The sequence below is a fragment of the Oncorhynchus gorbuscha genome, linkage group LG15 (assembly GCF_021184085.1).
Source record: "Oncorhynchus gorbuscha isolate QuinsamMale2020 ecotype Even-year linkage group LG15, OgorEven_v1.0, whole genome shotgun sequence".
NCBI lineage: Eukaryota > Metazoa > Chordata > Actinopteri > Salmoniformes > Salmonidae > Oncorhynchus > Oncorhynchus gorbuscha.
In genome coordinates this window covers 64,937,203-64,956,403 of record NC_060187.1, presented here as the reverse complement: position 1 = coordinate 64,956,403, position 19,201 = coordinate 64,937,203, and the positions used below count along the sequence as shown (strand labels likewise).

The following is a 19,201-nucleotide window of genomic DNA, read 5'->3' as shown; positions in this document are numbered from 1 at the left end:
CTCACACCCCGCCCCCTCTCTGCTGTTTGTTTCTTTATCTGAACAAACAATTAACCAAAAACATGTTGTTTCTAAAGCATTAAAACACTACTTTACTTTAAATCTCCTTCTCATCCAACTGTTATGTGGCATGTGGCCCATGGACCGAATCGGAGTTTGAGCACAGTGCTTAAAACCCATGATTTATATTTCACTTGATTTATTCAAACATTTGGCCAAAGCATCAATCTCTTCAGGGAAATGCTTGAAACATTTGACAGTGGAAAATAAGCATACGCCTGCGCACTCACGCCAATTATTATACATTTTTTTATTTTAAGTCTCCGTTGATAAATTGTGTTTAAAAGGCTGCTGAAGGGACGAGCTGAGTGTGTGCACTGGCAAAATCCAATAGTCTCAGTTGAATAGCAAATTGGTCCAAATTATTGAAAGGAAAAAAGCCTTGGGAAGAGGAGGGGTAGGAGTAGGAGACGGGAGGAGGGGGGCAGCAACAATTCTTTCCCCTTCCCATATGGTGAGAGCAGTGCGGATAGCATCACATTCCGCGGAGCGTTGCCTGTCGTCCTATGGTGAAGTGCCATCGCTCTAATCAAAAACAAACGGAGCCGCAGCTTTCGCTTGCGCTCAACTCAGCTCCAGTACGGAACGTCCATCCTTGGCTGTGCGAGGTCTCCGTCTGGCCGATATTCGGTGGCGACGGGGCCTTGAACGATTGAACTGTGGCTAATTGAAGAAGCGGGAGAAGTAAATACTAGCACACCACTCAAGACGAAGTTACTATGGGGAAGTGCAGGGAGGCGGGAGTCTAACGTGGATAGGGGGCACAAATCAAATCAAAAGATTTACAATTCGGATTATTTCTATTTTGAACACTTCATTTTCAGAGGGATTTTCATCAGATTTTCTGGCCATTATCACACGCAGGAATGAACGGAAAGGACGCGAGGTTTTGCACGGGATGCTGGAGGCAAATGATGCTGTCAATCATTCTGGTTCTACACTTGATTCCCCTCTTTGTACATGGTAAGACATCGTATACGTTTTTACTCACAAGAAAGCAAGGGTTGTCTCTGTGTTTCCCCTCGCATGTGTATGATAGGCTGACCACTGTGAAACCAGTGACTAAACACACTTGCACAGAGAGTCAGTCCAACAAAGGGGGCCAGTGAGTCTTCTATTGTAGGCTAGAGCCGACTGGTCATGCGCTCACTCTCGGAATAGTGTCATTGAGCACATAGGCTATCTTTTCCCAGGACGTTAACCGATATTTTATTTGGGTTGTGAGATGACATTATGGGTGGGATATTATCGGGCAATGGGTCAATTCCAAAGAGAGGCAATTGCATGGAAGTTGTATTGGTTTTTGGAGAGCCGGATGGCACAATTGCCTTTCAGCAATGACCCACTCTCTGTATCGGTGTTACGGGGTAATAGTGGCGAGCCGATGCACCAAGATTGCTCCCCCGAGGCTGCTGCTGTCACTATGGCAATGATGGAGCCAGGCGACACAAAGGCAGGATTACGGTCGGAGTCCCTGTTGCATTATTCATCAACCAATCCGAACAGACATTCTGATACAGCGCGCCTTGGCTTTTGTAGAAAACATGAAAAGACACTGAAAACTCTCTATCCTCATTTGTCTCATGCTGAATCACAGCACTTCTTACATATTAATAATGTTGTTGGCTATGAATAGCCCAGGGATAGAATCAATGTGACATAATGGGGATATAGGCTACCTAATTTAGTCGATTAATTAAAAAAAAAAATTGCCTTACTCAGTCGCCATAACCATTAGATTTTATGTTTGGCCACTTCTGCTTGGACACCCATAACAATGATGTCCAGTGATTGTAGGAATGGGAGCGTGAATTGTTTCCCTACTTACAGGCAATGTAGTCTGCGGAAGGATGGGATGTTAGGTTATATTTATTTATCCATATGTCAGTATTAAAAAAAACGTCTGTGTAGCCTCTGGAGACTGGTTGGTGCGCTATTGTCCAACCGGCAAAAAGAGGATCCGTTTATGCCCATCTACCCAGCAACAGGACACTGAAGACGGTACCAATGCACCAAGACATGCTCAAACAATGTCAAAATGCCCTGATTAAATGGGTGAATATTTAATATAACATTAGCCATGCCAAATATATACAATGATGGCTGCAGGAAAGTAGGGTGGCTGAGGGTGCAGCACCCTCTGATAAGAATACAATTTAAAACATTAGTTCCACAAAATTAGTGAACTAGGCTTTTAATACTCCTGTAGGGAGGGTGAGCCCTCCATCATCCCCTTCATTTTTTTGCTTCACCGGTTTGCTGTGGCAGTGGCACCACCTGCTCCTTCTACTGGGAACACCGAGGTGACCAAAGAATGGTGTCCCTAACAATGACACTTAATTACATGTCAGGGCTCCTCTTCTTGGTGGCATTTTCAGTCATCCATAGTGAAGTGAAGAGATGGTTAGGGGGTAATAGTGAGGGATGTAGAGGCATCTCCCCTCCCCCACTCAGAATGATGGCTGTGTGAGCGGGTTTGGATGGGTGATGGAGGGGGTAATAGTAGTCAAGGCTCAGCCACATTTCCAGGATTTATGTCCCTGGGGCCAGCACAGTGTTGGACTCTGGGAATGATGGACCTCCCCGCCCGCCTGCCTGCCTCTCCCTCCTGCCTGCCTCTCCCTTCTTTCCTCTGCTCTCCTCTGGCCTGCTGACACACATCTGCCGCGGACAGATTATCTTTGAAGCGCAGTGTGTTAATCTGCAAACCAAATCCCCCCCAGCCTTTTTTATATCAGTTTAGGAAAAAACACACATTTTTATGATAAGTCATTTTAAAATCAATTTAAAGTAAATTGGAGAAATAGTGCACGTCTGTCTGTCTGTCTGTCTGTCTGTCTGTCTGTCTGTCTGTCTGTCTGTCTGTCTGTCTGTCTGTCTGTCTGTCTGTCTGTCTGTCTGTCTGTCTGTCTGTCTGTCTGTCTGTCTGTCTGTCTGTCTGTCTGTCTGTCTGTCTGTCTGTCTGTCTGTCTGTCTGTCTGTCTGTCTGTCTGTCTGTCTGTCTGTCTGTCTGTCTGTCTGTCTGTCTGTCTGTCTGTCTGTCTGTCTGTCTGTCTGTCTGTCTGTCTGTCTGTCTGTCTGTCTGTCTGTCTGTCTGTCTGTCTGTCTGTCTGTCTGTCTGTCTGTCTGTCTGTCTGTCTGTCTGTCTGTCTGTCTGTCTGTCTGTCTGTCTGTCTGTCTGTCTGTCTGTCTGTCTGTCTGTCTGTCTGTCTGTCTGTCTGTCTGTCATGATGCCACTGGTATGTGCTCTGTGTAATGGCAGATGTGACCCAGGTTAGATATGCCACATGCTAAAACAGCCTACCTACATATCCTTCTTACATTGGTCTGCTCATTAGAAAACACCTGCCAATGGGTGTAGTCTCAACCTTCCTTTCTCTAGTCCCAGTAGTCAGTATACATTACTCATTTGACATTAGTCACACAATGAGCTTTGTTCACTGCTAGGTTGAACACATCACCAATGGAGAGCTGAAATCATTAGAACCTTGGGTGGATGACCTCAAACCCCAGCACCTCACATGCTGCTTGGTAGAACCTCTGCACTCCACCTCCTTCCATCTCAAACAATGGCTTGCTCACCGCAAAGACGCCTCTGCATGTGTAACATGAAACCCGCTTTAGGCACACCCTCCTTCCCAAGCAGCTCCTCTCGGTGTTGCTTCAGGGGGATTGTGGGGTGACTTTGCATCTCATCATCAGAGGAGAAGCACGGGGAGACGCAGAGAAGAAGACAAAATAGTGTTATCCCGTTCTCTCTGTCCTACCACCTGCAACCCGCTGCACCCCCCTGCTCCAAGGTTCTGCCTCCAGTTGCCAGCAGGGGACCATTAACATAGGTGTCGGTTGGCTTGACCTGGCCAGTCGATTAAACGTGTGTGTGAGCATTCCCATAGGTGGTGATAGTGTTAAGAATAAGTGTGTATCTTTGTGTCCTTGTGCGTTCTAGTAGTCTGTGTGCGTGTCAGCGAGTTCATGTCAGTGCACGCGCCTCCTAATGTGTCAGCGCACATCTCGTCTCCTCCTCAAAGCGAACCGTTGCTCTGCAATGCGAGCGGAGTGTATTACATCACCAAGACGGCGTCCATAGCTGAGCCCTGTCCTATTAGCGGTCGGTCCCCTACCCCCCCCCCCTGTCAAAGAGGTGGTCCTCTGTAGCTCAGTTGGTAGAGCATGGCACTTGCACTGCCAGGGTTGTGGGTTCAATTCCCTGGACCACCCATATGTCAAATGTATGTATGCACTTTGGATAACTGACATATATTAATAAAGAACTCCACCACATTCAGCTGAACCAAATGGAAGATAAAGAAGGGATAATCATCTCACTGATAGCTGGATTCACGTGGTCTGTGTGATGCCTTTCAAAGCTCGGAGTTTATCGAAGGCCAATCACTTAAATCAGTGGTTCCCAATTTAGCTCTGCCCGGAGTACCCCTGTGGTACCCTCTCATGGGCATTTGATGGTATCATGAGTCTCAAGTACCCTCTATGGATAGGCCAAGTACCCCAGGGGTCCTAGTACCACTGGCTTGCACCAATCAGGTAGAAGCAGAAAGGTAAAGGAGTAGTGTATGGAGTATGGACACCGGAGGGGCATGTTTAGAGAGGACAGGCTCCCTGTTCTGCATTTTGATAACACACACGCACACACACGACCAGGCACACACAAATAGCAAGTGTTCTGTAAACCACACACCTGCACACACACCCTTTGTTCTTACGCCCTTAATATTTATGTCTGAAAATGTGAGTATTAGCGTTTTGTCCTTGTGGTGCGTGCATGCGTGTGTTTGTGTGCAGATCTGTTAGGTTAGCAACGCTGCATCAACTCTCCCTCTGCACAGTGAGGGTAAGACTGTTGCCATGGCAACCCATCCCTCCTCCAGCCTGCCACCTGTTGGGCACAGAAAGGAAAGCTTTTATGTGATGGAGGGACGAAGAGAGAGAGAGAGAGAGAGAGAGAGAGAGAGAGAGAGAGAGAGAGAGAGAGAGAGAGAGGAGAGAGAGTGTGGTAGGTGGAAATCAATGCAGGGGTATTCAATTAAGGCTGAATGCAGACCCATGCATATCCACTTTCATAGATATTAATGAGTGGTGTTGAGTAAAGAGAAAAAGGTTAATGCATTATTCATAAAGGTTATATAGTGTGTGTTATACGCGTGCATATGTGTGTATGTGTGTGTCTATATACAGTATGAAAGTCCTCTCTTGAGGATTGTTTAGAGGGAGCTCACTGTAAAATGGATGGAAACGAGTGATCAGTCAGGCTCACTCTCTCACACACAACCTCATAATCCCAGAGACATATAAACAGATATATTTATTTGAAGCTACAGCCAGCTGTGCTGTACTTTATCTCACTGCTCTGGCCACCCTTACCTCTGACCCTCCACCCCTATGTCCTTCTGTCTGGGTCAGCAGACACTGCCTGGGAGCTAAAATCTGTCACAACCAATCCCCGCCCTCTTTACTGTCTGTCATAGCCAATCACAATTCCCCGTTTCATTTGGAGGTAGGCAACGCATCCCAACTAACCAGGAATCAAAAGATACGGCAGCTAGCCAACACCAACCCTGTTGTCCCTGGCAATGCTAAATACCCCCCCCCCCCTTACCCCCCAAACACCTCAGAATACTCTTTAAGGGGTGAAGGGGTTCCTTATGTAACACTGTCTGATAGTCCCGTCTGAAAGGGGAGCACAAAGACCACTTTATCCACCCCCCTCCCCACCCTCCCAGGCCGCCACACACTGCTCTCCAACAGCCCTTGGCCGGGGGTCCACTGTGGCCCCCGTGAGCCTCATTCCATCTGGGCCAGGGGGACAATCAGCAGTGGAGGCCAGGAACGGTGAGAAGACCAGGTCTAAACAGGGATCTGACCCTACCCTGACCCTACCCTGGCAATCTCCATTCAGGCCATTGTGGCATCATGCCAGGCTGCCACCCTGCTGGACCTGTGGATCTAATGTCCGTTTTGTTGGACAGGCTCTGTGTCATAGTGGGCGCAGTGTAGCTTGTTGGCTGGGATTGGGTTGGCGTTCAGGATGTATGCTTACTCATACTGAATAGGTAAGTCACCTTCCTCTATCTTACACAAGTCTCACTTTGAGATCAAATCCATGATTTACACACAAGTTTTGCATCTGTAGGCCCACCTCAGGGTAGGCGTTAAATTACACTGCATTTTCACCTTTGTTCTTCTGCCTCAAATAACATTTTTTTATATTCTCTGATCTCCGAAAACTTTGCCTGATCATAAACAGTCTCAAATGCAATATGAAGTATTTTTAGACTGGTGTTAATAGTCTTGCCTTGCAACTGGATAAATCAAATCAGTGTCTTCACATTGTTTAAAGAGAATGAGACTGCTATTTGTCTCTGGTGTATACAAGTCTTTCATTGGTAACCTCAACTCGAGTAACTCCAAGAATGGCGTAAGTGCCTTCATGTGTTCTCGTTTGACTTCAGAAACAGCTGCACATATACGGGCAGGCCCACTCTCCCTGCATGTGAGCAGAAGTCGCGATGACTAAACTTCAGTTCTCCTTATTGAATCAAAAAGTATTTATTTGTGGCTTGGTCAGGTGATGAGGAGATAGCTGTGTACTAGTGGGAGATACGAGTCTGCTGTTCACAGTGGTTCTCTATCTATGGGTCTTGGCTAAGGCTGCACAATTTAGTGAACTTTTAATAAATGCCCTGGTTTTCCCAATATCCCGGTTGGACGATTCCCGGATTCCGGAAATCTCCAACCAGGATTTCTGGAAAACCAGGGAATTTATTAAAAGTTCACGGAATTTTACAACCCTACTCCTGGCCGGTGGTGCCCAGCGAAGTCAGCGGACTGTCAAAAGTCTCCTTGTTAATCCAATTAGGTTAACAACACTATGTGAGGATACATTCTTAATTGAAACTCACTTCAGAGAATCAGCAAAGCAAAGCTCTCCAATAGAGCGGCTCTTCAAGAGCACCACTGGTGTCTTCCTTAGAGAGAGAGAGAGACAGACAGAGAGGGAGAGAAACGGAAGGGGTTGAGAGAGAGAGAGTGTGTCTCTATGTAGATGAGTGATTAATAACCTTTCCTACACTTAATGACCAAATCGCCCCCTAGTGACCTCATGGGTGGAATGTTATTCATATTTTTTGTAATGTCATAATTAATTAACATTATTTTAAAAAACCTGCTGAAAATCTGGTGTTTCTTTGTCAAACGGTGTTGTTATATTTCAGTCTTCTGTGATGTACAGTATATAAAGTGTTATATTGGTATGCACACTCAAATGTAATACATTTCAACTCTATATCTGACATTGTACAGGTGTCTTAAGCCCATAACCATCTGTGTGAGGTGTATACTTTTGTTTCAAAGTAGATTTGCTTAAGACCACCAAGAAACACTCTGTGTGACCCTGATTTAGCCCACTGCAGTAAAAGGTTTTAAGAAGCCTTTGAAAATGATTTTACCTTGAGGTAATCCCTTGAAGATTCACATTTTGACAGCCTATGATTCTCCATGATGTGACATTGCTTATATGGGGATTATATGACCTTTTAGAAGAGAGAACCACATGTATGGAATGTTTTAATTAGTGAACTAGTTACTGCCAAATGTAGTACAACTCCAGTATTCCTGACTCAATAAACCCGACATCCATGAAATCTAGACATTTATACTGCACACAAATGACGGCCGTGCATCACAAAAATGGCTGTTAGCCCACTACACTGGCCACACTTTGAATGATACTGATATAGATGTTGATGGTGAAAACAACAGGGAACCCAGACTCGGCCATTTTGACAGAAACAACGAGACAGACCTTTGTCTTTGGAACGTTACTTTACGTCTCTGTTTGTTTTCCAGACATACAACTGTTCAAGATGTAAAGTGACTTGAGTGATTGTTAGAGCTGAACAAACACAGAAGTGTGACTACAGTGTCTCCTTACCGTCGGACAGAGCTGTCTGTTGAGTAGCCTGCTCCCCTGGGGACTACTCACACAGAGTTAGCTAGCCTGTTCCCTGTAAAGCCAATCACTTAATGAGGGAATGCCTGTGTGTGTGTGTGTGTGTGTGTGTGTGTGTGTGTGTGTGCGTGCGTGCGTGCGTGCGTGCGTGCGTGCGTGTGTGCGTGTGTGTGTGTGTGCGCGCTTGTGTGTGTGTGTGTCCGTGCGTCTCTCTGTGTGTGTGTGTCTGTGTGTGTACAGTATATTCCTTTTAAAGTATATTCCCTGAATATGTGTGTAAGCGTGGCGGTCCATAGTGGTTTTGGCAGAAGCGACGCTGCTCAGAATGTCAGATGACGTCGTTAACAGCAGTGTGAGCAGCAGAATGAGTGTCTCTGGTGGATGGATTAACCCAAAATTCACCCTCATTTCAAAAGCCTCTGTTTCTCTGACTGCAGCAGAAATAAGCCCAGGATTCCACCTGGCTGCTCCCCATTAGCAGCCTTTATCTGCTTAGTAATGTAATACTCTATAGGCCAACTGTATATTTCCTACAAATAATTCTAGTATAACAGCACCTGGTTTTGTTGAAGCTTTGTGAGTTACTTGGTTGTCACGCACCACGTTTAATGAAGAAATTGTTATATTGTCTGATATGAGATGTTGGTTTGTGTGGGTTTGAATGTTATTCTTGGACACCACTCTGAAACCTAGACACCACGTCACAAATGGCACATTACGATGATGTCATTTCTGTGGAAGAAAACATCTCTTACTGACAAGTAAATCCGACACTCTTTCACTGAACGACATGTGTGTCTGGTTAAAGTAATGTGTCTCCCTGTGTTTCTCTCAGCGCTGCTCTCTGTGAGACTGCAGGCTGAAGATGCCATATGACCGTCTCCCCTCCAGATCACTCCACCTCCCACAGGGAGCCCCGGAGACCCTAAACCCCAAACCATAATCCCTAATCCCAGCTCCTTGCCATTCAAGTACATTAGTCTATTATTACACATAATCCATGGGGTTCGCCAAAGCTGCTTTAGAAGAGGAATAAGGAGCTACACTTGGCTGATGTAATTGACCAGTGGATAAGTATATGGCCAGTCCATCTTGGTTTAATTTGTTTTGCATTTTAGCCTCAGGGTAATGCTGGACTGCTGAACCGTCTTGGGAGACAGATACCGCCCAATGACTAGGGACTTGAGTCACGATATGTTCCGTCATTCAATTGACACAACTCGTCATTCTTGGCTGAAGCCTCAATGCAAGAAAGTCACTGGTCATTTGATAGTTTGTTCGGTTGGTGTTTGTTTACTACAGGTGTAGGATGTTAATTTGACCACTCTTTTGTTGCTGAGAATTTCCCTCACAGCAGGAAATGCAAACGTGTAGTGTATCTGAGGTTTAAAAAAGCTTCTATTGGTAATTTACATTTAAAACATCTCAGACTTGACCTGCCCTAACGAAAAATCTATCAACCCCTACAAACAAATGTTCTAATGTTCCAATGCACATAATAATTCACATTTCCTTTTGCTGCAGAATTATTTTCATGCCGTAGCAAACTGGCTCAAATTAAGATCCTACGTCTGTATCTCTGCCGCTTAGAGTAGGTCTAGTTCTTGTGTCCGTGTTTTGTATTATGAATGACATTAAGTGGACAGATTGATAAAAGGATATTCACTCATGGCGGTGTGTGGTTACGAGACCTGACAACATTGTTTTCTTGTATGTTTTCAGGGAACACTCTGAGGGCCAATGTCCCTGAGTTGGACACCACAGCCAACGTGACATCCCTGCCAAGTAAGGTCGAGGAAGTGGCCAAAGTGAATGATGTTGTTGTCGAGGTGACCGGGGTCAGCGCCTCAGTCAGCCCCGTCGTCACGGTGACCCAGAGGGCCGGCCGCATGCCCCGCTCCAAAGAGGAGCAGGGCAGCGGCATGCTGGGAGAAGGGGTGTTGCCAGCCGAGGAGGAGGTGGTGGCCCCGCCCAGGATCAGCCCTGACTCAGCAGAGACAGAGCTCCTTCTGCCTAGCAACCCCCGTGGCACGAAGGAGAAAGAGGATGAAGAGGAGCACACCGACCCACCGTGGCTGAACGCCAGAGACAACGTCTTCGACCTGGACCGGCACTTCCGAGAAGGAGTAGCCAATCTGGCCACCACCACTGCCCCTCCCCCTGCCGCCGCTAACCCCTCTCGCCCGGACGTCCTCACCGTGGACTTCTTCGACCCCGCCTCTCGCGGCCGCGGCCTGGACCTAGCCCCGCCCTCTCCCTCCTCTTTGGCCCACGAGCTCCAGGGAGGCGACCCCACTTCCTGGGCCATGCCAGACAACTACGACTACCTCACGCCGTACGAGGAGGGTGCGTCGCCCACCCCCGATGAGTACTCCTACGGCACCACTACTGATACCTTGGATGGGGATGACGACTTGAGGCTAACTGCCGAGCCTCCATCCCGCTCCAGGCCCAGGGCTCCCCCAGGTTCCGGCTCCTTCACCCCAGACAAGGGGCTGCCCAGTGGGGGTGCTGCTTCTGCACCAGAGGGCCCTGCGGCAGCCCCTCCAGCGTTACCCGTGGATGGCTCAGACGGAGCCGGTGGCTGCCGCCAGGGCTACGTGAAGCAGAATGGAACCTGCCGCTCCCCCTGCGACACACTGCCCAACTACTGCTTCAACGGAGGCCAGTGCTACCTACTGGATGGAATGGGGGTCTTCTGCAGGTGAGAGATGGAATGAGTGCACGCACACACACACACACACACTCTGGCACACATAGCCATCACACATACTGTACATCATAGGCAAGGCATCCAGATGGACAAAATCTAGTTTACTAACATATCAGAGATAAACATTGAACCCAATAAAACCCATTATCTCTGTCTGCATTACAATAACAGATATCTACACCCTGGACAATGTGTTTAGAAAGTATGAGCTAGCCTGATGAGTGAATGAGATGGAGGATGGAAAACATTTCCCCATCACACACACACACACACACACACACACACACACACACACACACACACACACACACACACACACACACACACACACACACACACACACACACACACACACACACACACACACACACACACACACACACACACACACACACAGTGAGCGAGAGAGGGAGACAGAGAGAGAGAGAGAGGGTAGGGGAGAAAGAGGGAGACAGAGAGATGGAGATAGAGAGGGAGAGAGAGAAGGGGAGAAGGACGGAGAAGGAGAAAGAGAGAGGGAGACAGAGAGAGCTAGAGAAAGAGAGAATGTAAATGTAAATTAAAATTGGGCTCCCATATGAAGCAGCTCAGTGATTTCAGACTAGAGAATAGAAAGCAACACGTGTTCCTGGATGCTTTACAGAGACGTTTAGAGCCAGATCAATTTCAACCATCCGGTTCTGGTGTGGTAGTCACGCGACCCACACGTGCGCAATCAATCTAAAACAAAAATCCAGAAAATCACATTGTATGATTTTTAAGTAATTCATTTGCATTTTATTGCATGACATAAATATTTGATCACCTACCAACCAGTAAGTATTCCGGCTCTCAGAGTCCTGTTAGTTTTTCTTTAAGAATCCCTCCTGTTCTCCACTCATTACCTGTATTAATTGCACCTATTTGAACTCGTTATCTGTATAAAAGACAACTGTCCACACACTCAATCAAACAGACTCCAACCTCTCCACAAGGACATCAGGGATAAAATTGTAGACCTGCACAATGCTGGGATGGGCTACAGGACAATAGGCAAGCAGCTTGGTGAGAAGGCAACAACTGTTGGCGCAATTATTAGAAAATGGAAGAAGTTCAAGATGACGGTCAATCACCCTCGGTCTGGGGCTCCATGCAAGATCTCACCTCGTGGGGCATCAATGATCATGAGGAAGGTGAGGGATCAGCCAAGAACTGCACGGCAGGACCTGGTCAATGACCTGAAGAGAGCTGGGACCACAGTCTCAAAGAAAACCATTAGTAACACACTATGCCGTCATGGATTAAAATCCTGCAGCGCACACAAGGTCCCCCTGCCAGCGCAGGGGGAGTTTGCCAATGACCATCTGGATGATCCAGAGGAGGAATGGGAGAAGGTCATGTGGTCTGATGAGACAAAAATAGAGCTTTTTGGTCTAAACTCCACTCGCCGTGTTTGGAGGAAGAAGAAGGATGAGTACAACCCCAAGAACACCATCCCAACCGTGAAGCATGGAGGTGGAAATATCATTCTTTGGGGATGCTTTTCTGCAAAGGGGACAGGATGACTGCACCGTATTGAGGGGAGGATGGATGGGGCCGTGTATTGCGAGATCTTGGCCAACAACCTCCTTCCCTCAGTAAGAGCATTGAAGATGGGTCGTGGCTGGGTCTTCCAGCATGACAATGACCCGAAACACACAGCCAGGGCTCCGTAAGAAGCATCTCAAGGTCCTGGAGTGGCCTAGCCAGTCTCCAGACCTGAACCCAATAGAAAATCTTTGGAGGGAGCTGAAAGTCCGTATTGCCCAGCGACAGCCCCGAAACCTGAAGGACCTGGAGAAGGTCTGTATGGAGGAGTGGGCCAAAATCCCTGCTGCAGTGTGTGCAAACCTGGTCAAGAACTACAGGAAACGTATGATCTCTGTAATTGCAAACAAAGGTTTTTGTACCAAATATTAAGTTCTGCTTTTCTGATGTATCAAATACTTTGTCATGCAATAAAATGCTAATTAATAATAGAAAATCATACAATGTGATTTGTTTTAGATTCCATCTCTCACAGTTGAAGTGTACCTATGATAAAAATTACAGACCTTTACATGCTTTGTGAGTAGGAAAGCTTGCAAAATCGGCAGTGTATCAAATACTTGTTCTCCTCATGTATGTTCACAGTATAGGGGATGTATTAGATACAGTATATCTCTGCTCTCATTGTCAGATTATTTTAAATTTACTGTGATTTTGTGTGTATTACAAGGTTCCTGGTGCATTGATACCTGTTCAGATCTTTATAGAGTTCACCATGAGGAGAAAGTGTAAGCCAGGTTACATGAGAAGGAAAAATCCCTTCCCCAAACTCATCCAACCCATTGTTATAAAACCCCTCGGATCATTATGCAGAGCTATGCTAAGATATTTATTTCCCTTTATCCTGTAACTAACCAAACGAACCAATCAGCAGGGAGAGATCAGAAATCAGCAAACATCTGTGTGGATTAGCATGCAAATGTATGCGTGGTAGCAATCCCTGGATGGCCATCGCCTCCTGACTGGCGCTGATGGAGATGATGATGGCAATGAGAGCTGGCGCAGATGAATCGAATAGACAGGGTCCCCATGCCAAAGTGATTATGTTCACACAACAGGAGAGCTCACACAAATGTATGTGTGCACATATGCTCAAATTGAGACACACGCATTTACACATACACACGGACGCACACACTGTCACGGCTGTTGAAGGAAGAGGTTCAAGGTGCAGCGTGGTGAGCGTACATATTCCTTTATTTAAGAATGATGTCGACAAAAACAACAAACCATACAAAAAACGAACCGTGAAGCTAAAGGCTACGTGCCAGAGACAATGATAGACAGCTGTCCTCGATTGAGAACCATACCCAGCCATAGAAATACAAAAATCATAGATAACAAAACATAGAATGCCCACCCCAAATCACACCCTGACCAAACCAAATAGAGACATAAAAAGGCTCTCTAAGGTCAGGGCGTGACAGTACCCCCCCCTCCCCCCTCAAAGGTGTGGACTCCGGAACCTAAAGGGGCGGGTCTGGGTGGGCATCTATCCGCGGTGGCGGCTCAGGTGCGGGGCGCAGACCCCGCTCCACCTCTGGCTCACCCTGCTTTGGTTATGCCCCCGGACTGGGCACCCGCATTTTTGCGGGACTGGGCACCCCTGCGGACTGGGGGCCGTTGCCGCGGGCCCCGGACTGGAGGGTGTCGCCCGGAGGCTCCGGACTGGAGGCCCTCGTTGGAGGCTTCGTGCCATGTCTCACCACTGGAGGCTTCTTGTCATAGATCATCACTGGAGGCTTTGTGCCATGGAGGCCTCAAGCTAAGAGCCTGCACATCCCGTCCTGACTGGATGGTGACTTTGGCCCGGCACGTGCGGGGCGCAGGCACAGGACGCACTGGGCTGTGCAGACGCACTGGAGACACAGTGCACAGACCCGGCGCAGGATATCCTGGGCCGTAGAGACGTACTGGAGGTCTGGAGAGCAGGGCTGGCACCATCCGTCCTGGCTGGATGCTCACCCTAGCCCGGCAGATGCGGGGAGCTGGGATGTAGCGCACCGGGCTAAGAACACGTACTGGAGACACTGTGCGCTCCACCGCATAACACGGTGCCTGACCAGTACGAAGCCAGCCACGGTAAGCACGGGGAGTTGGCTCAGGTCTCCAACCTGACTCTGCCACACTCCCCGTGTGCCCCCCCTAAATTATTTGGGGGGAATGCCTCTCGGGCTTCCTTGCCAGCCGTGTTCCCTCATAACGTCACCTCTCAGCTTTAGCTGCTTCCAGTTCCTCCCGTGGATGGCGATACTCCCCAGCCTGCCTCCAGGGTCCTTTCCCATCCAGGATCTCTTCCCATGTCCAGGAGTCCCGAGCACGCTGCTCCTCCTTACCACGCTGCTTGGTCCCTTGGTGGGGGGAAGTTCTGTCACGGCTGTTGAAGGAAGAGGACCAAGGTGTAGCGTCGTGGGCGTACATATTCCTTTATTTAAGAATGACGCTGACAAAAAACAACAAACCATACAAAAACTAACCTTGAAGCTAAATGCTACGTGCCATGAACAAAGACAACTTTCCACAAAGAAAGGAGGGAAAACAGGTTACCTAAGTATGGTTCCCAATCAGAGACAACGATAGACAGCTGTCCCTGATTGAGAACCATACCCGGTCAAAACATAGAAATACAAAAATCATAGATAACATAACATAGAGTGCCCACCCCAAATCACACCCCGACCAAACCAAATAGAGACATAAAAAGGCTCTCTAAGGTCAGGGCGTGACACACACATACACACAAAAACACACACACGCTTTGCTTTTACCATGAGCCCAATAGAACCTCTCCCAACTCAAGGCCCTAATCATGACATAATGACCCGGTCTTCTCCTCCCCCTGCAGACACACAGTTTCTCACCAGTGTGCAGCTATACAGTTAAACTGTTCAGTGATCTTGACGCTGACCTCTTGACTCTGACAGTTTCCTGTTGCAGGCCAGCAGTAGGTAACCTCCCAGCAGGCCTAATGGTCAGAGATGAGGTGTGTGATTGAGATGGCAGATGCCTGATCCTTGCAGAGATTGGTCTTATCCTTTATACTGGTTTATAATCATTGGAGCAACAGTCCATAGAGTAGGCAAGCCAAGAGCAATATCGCAAATCACTCCCATCAAACTTAACTAGGATACTAGAGCAATGTGGCTGCAGGTAGCTAGTTTATTGGTTAAGAGCGTTGGGCCAATAAATGAAAGATCGCTGGTTCGAAATCCCTGAGCCGATTAGTTGAAAAGTCTGATAAGGTGCCCTCGAACAAGGCACTTAACCCTAATTGCTCCTGTAAGTCACTTTGCGTAAGAGAATCTGATAAATGACTCAAATGTAAATGCTTATCACTATAAGACAAGGTCTCTGGTGGGCTTAAAGAGATCATAGTAAACCATAAACAGTAAACAATGCACTACATACATTGATTTGGATGTCTGTGAGAAGTCCATGTTAGATGACACTGTCAGTGTCAGTGAAGATCTGTGTTACACTGAGGGACCAAGTCCAAGTTCTGTCTGAGGTTGGGCTAAGAGGCAATATGGGTCAGTGGAGCTCTGGCACAAGTGTCTGTGTGTGTCTGTGTGTAATGGTGAACTGGGGCTGATTCATACACCAGCCCCATTGAATCACAGTGGGATGAATGCAAAGGGCTCTGGCCTCTGTTATAACACAGTAGTTGGTTGGGTCTGCCCTCAATATCTCTTTCTGGGGTTTACCGACAAAAGCCATGTCCTGTTGTGTATGTGTGTACTGTAAGCGTTTGCATACTACGTGTGTGCGCATGTTATGCAGGTGAGTGAGGACCCAAAAGCGATATAACGGAAACAGAGTCTTTTAATGTCCAAACAGGGAAAACATAAATCCTCAATCATTACAGGGGAAGTCCAAACAGGGAAAACACAAATCCTCTAGTTTAACAGGAGAGTCCCCCTTCTACTTGTTGAGGAGTGTTGCAGGGCTAGCGGCAACAGACTGCAGGTCCCTTCGGGTAGGCGCGGGCCGTAGAGGATAGAGACACCTGCTCACACGTAGTATCTGATGACGAGGCAGAATACAACTGGACGGAAACAAAAGCAAAGCAAACAGCAAACAAGAATCCGACAAGGACAGAAGCAGAAACAGAGAGAGAAATAGAGACTTAATCAGAGGGCAAAATAGGGGACAGGTGTGAAAGAGTAAACGAGGTCGTTAGGAGAATGAGGAACAGCTGGGAGCAGGAACGGAACGATAGAGAGAGAGAGAGGAATAGAGAGAGAGAAAGAAACCTAATAAGACCAGCAGGGGGAAACGAAGAGAAGAGAAAGCACAGGGACAAGACATGACAATACAATACATGACAGTACGCCCCCACTCACCGAGCGCCTCCTGGCACACTCGAGGAGGAAACCTGGCGGCAACGGAGGAAATCATCGATCAGCGAACGGTCCAGCACGTCCCGAGATGGAACCCAACTCCTCTCCTCAGGACCGTAACGGGAAACGATGAAGAGGGAATCTAGTGCAATTACTATTATAAAAATGAGACACGGGTAGAGAACTGTAAGAGTTTGAGCAATCAGGACCAAACAGGCCAGGAGGTAACAACTAGGGACAGACTTAGACACAGCAAGGCTAAGACCAGGAACAGGAGAGAGGCGGTGGCTGTGGACAGACTGAGACACAGCAAGTGCAGGAGCAGGACCAGGAGAGATGCGGTGTCTGGGGACAGACTTAGACACAGCAAGTCTGCGCGCAGTCCGAACAAGCAGCCACGAAACGACGCGTATCACGCTCCTGAGTGGGCCACCAAAAACGCTGGCGAAAAGAAGCAAGCGTACCCCGAACGCCGAGGTGGCCGGCTGACTTGGCAGAGTGAGCCCACTGAAGAACGGCCAGACGAGTAGGAACGGGAACGAAAAGAAGGTTCCTAGGACAAGCGCGCAGAGAAGGAGTGTGAGTGAGTGCTTGCTTAACCTGCCTCTCAATTCCCCAGACAGTCAACCCGACAACACGCCCCTCAGGGAATCTCCCCTCGGGGTCGGTGGAGGCTACTGAAGAACTGAAGAGACGGGATAAAGCATCAGGCTTGGTGTTCCTTGAGCCCGGACGATAAGAAATAACGAACTCGAAATGAGCGAAATACAGCGCCCAACGAGCCTGACGCGCATTAAGTCGTTTGGCAGAACGGATGTACTCAAGGTTCTTATGGTCAGTCCAAACGACAAAAGGAACGGTCGCCCCCTCCAACCACTGTCGCCATTCGCCTAGGGCTAAGCGGATGGCGAGCAGTTCGCGGTTAGCCACATCATAGTTACGTTCCGACGGCGACAGGCGATGAGAAAAATACGCGCAAGGGTGGACCTTATCGTCAGAATGGGAGCGCTGGGACAGAATGGCTCCCACGCCCACCTCTGACGCGTCTACCTCGACAATGAACTGTTTAGTGACGTCAGGTGTAACAAGGATAGGAGCGGATGTAAAACGCTTCTTGAGGAGATCAAAAGCACCCTGGGCGGAAACGGACCACTTAAAGCACGTCTTGACAGAAGTAAGGGCTGTGAGAAGAGCTGCCACTCGACCGAAATTACGAATGAAACGCCGATAGAAATTCGCGAAACCGAGAAAGCGCTGCAGTTCGACACGTGACTTAGGGACGGGCCAATCGCTGACAGCATGGACCCTAGCAGGATCCATCTGAATGCCTTCAGCGGAAATAACAGAACCGAGAAAAGTGACGGAGGAGACATGAAAAGCGCACTTCTCAGCCTTCACATAAAGACAATTCTCTAAAAGGCGCTGGAGGACACGTCGAACGTGCTGAACATGAATCTGGAGTGACGGTGAAAAAATCAGGATCTCGTCAAGGTAAACAAAAACAAAGATGTTCAGCATGTCACTCAGTACATCATTCACTAATGCCTGAAAGACAGCTGGAGCATTAGCGAGACCGAACGGCAAAACCCGGTATTCAAAATGCCCTAACGGAGTGTTAAACGCAGTTTTCCACTCGTCCCCCTCCCTGATGCGCACGAGATGGTAAGCGTTACGTAGGTCCAACTTAGTAAAGAACCTGGCTCCCTGCAGAATCTCGAAAACTGAAGACATAAGGGGAAGCGGATAACGATTCTTAACCGTTATGTCATTCAGCCCTCGATAATCCACGCAGGGGCGCAGGGTCCCGTCCTCTTCCTTAACAAAAAAGAACCACGCTTCGGCGGGAGAGGAGGAAGGGACCACAGTACCGGTGTCGAGAGCTACAGACAAATAATCTTCGAGAGCCTTACGTTCGGTAGCCGACAGAGAGTCTAGTCTACCCCGTGGGGGAGTAGTACCCGGAAGGAGATCAATACAACAATCATACGACCGGTGAGGAGGAAGGGAGGTGGCCCTGGACCGACTGAAGACCATGCGCAGATCATGATATTCCTCCGGCACCCCTGTCAAATCACCAGGCTCCTCCTGTGAAGAGGGGGCAGAAGAAACAGGAGGAATAGCAGACACTAAACACTTAACATGACAAGAGACGTTCCAGGAGAGGATAGAATTACTAGACCAATTAATAGAAGGATGATGACACACTAGCCAGGGATGGCCCAAAACAACAGGTGTAAAAGGTGAACAAAAAATCAAAAAAGAAATGGTTTCACTATGATTACCAGAGACAGTGAGGGTTAAAGGTAGCGTTTCACGCTGAATCCTGGGGAGAGGACTACCATCCAAGGCGAACATAGCCGTGGGCTCCCCTAACTGCCTGAGAGGAATGTCATGTTCCCGAGCCCAGGCTTCGTCCATAAAACAGCCCTCCGCCCCAGAGTCTATTAATGCACTGCAGGAAGCTGCCGAACCGGTCCAGCGTAGATGGACCGACAAGGTAGTACAGGAACTTGACGGAGAGACCAGAGTAGTAGCGCTCGCCAGTAGCCCTCC

At 48.1% G+C, this 19,201-nt stretch overlaps 1 protein-coding gene across 8 annotated transcripts in view; it reads left to right on the top strand.

Annotated features, from left to right (window-relative positions):
- Positions 1 to 367: 367 nt before the first annotated feature.
- Positions 368 to 19,201, top strand: part of LOC123997769 (chondroitin sulfate proteoglycan 5-like) — a 38,694-nt gene continuing 19,860 nt past the window's right edge. For 3 of the 8 annotated variants that reach the window (XM_046302309.1, XM_046302310.1, XM_046302308.1), the window contains exons 1-2: positions 370 to 1,023; positions 9,752 to 10,733. In XM_046302309.1, the coding sequence (XP_046158265.1) occupies positions 927 to 1,023; positions 9,752 to 10,733 (1,079 nt within the window). In that variant the 5' untranslated portion in view covers positions 370 to 926. Of the gene's footprint in view, positions 1,024 to 9,751; positions 10,734 to 19,201 lie in introns of all 8 variants that reach the window. The other 5 variants (XM_046302313.1, XM_046302312.1, XM_046302315.1 and 2 more) reach the window with 4 other exon arrangements.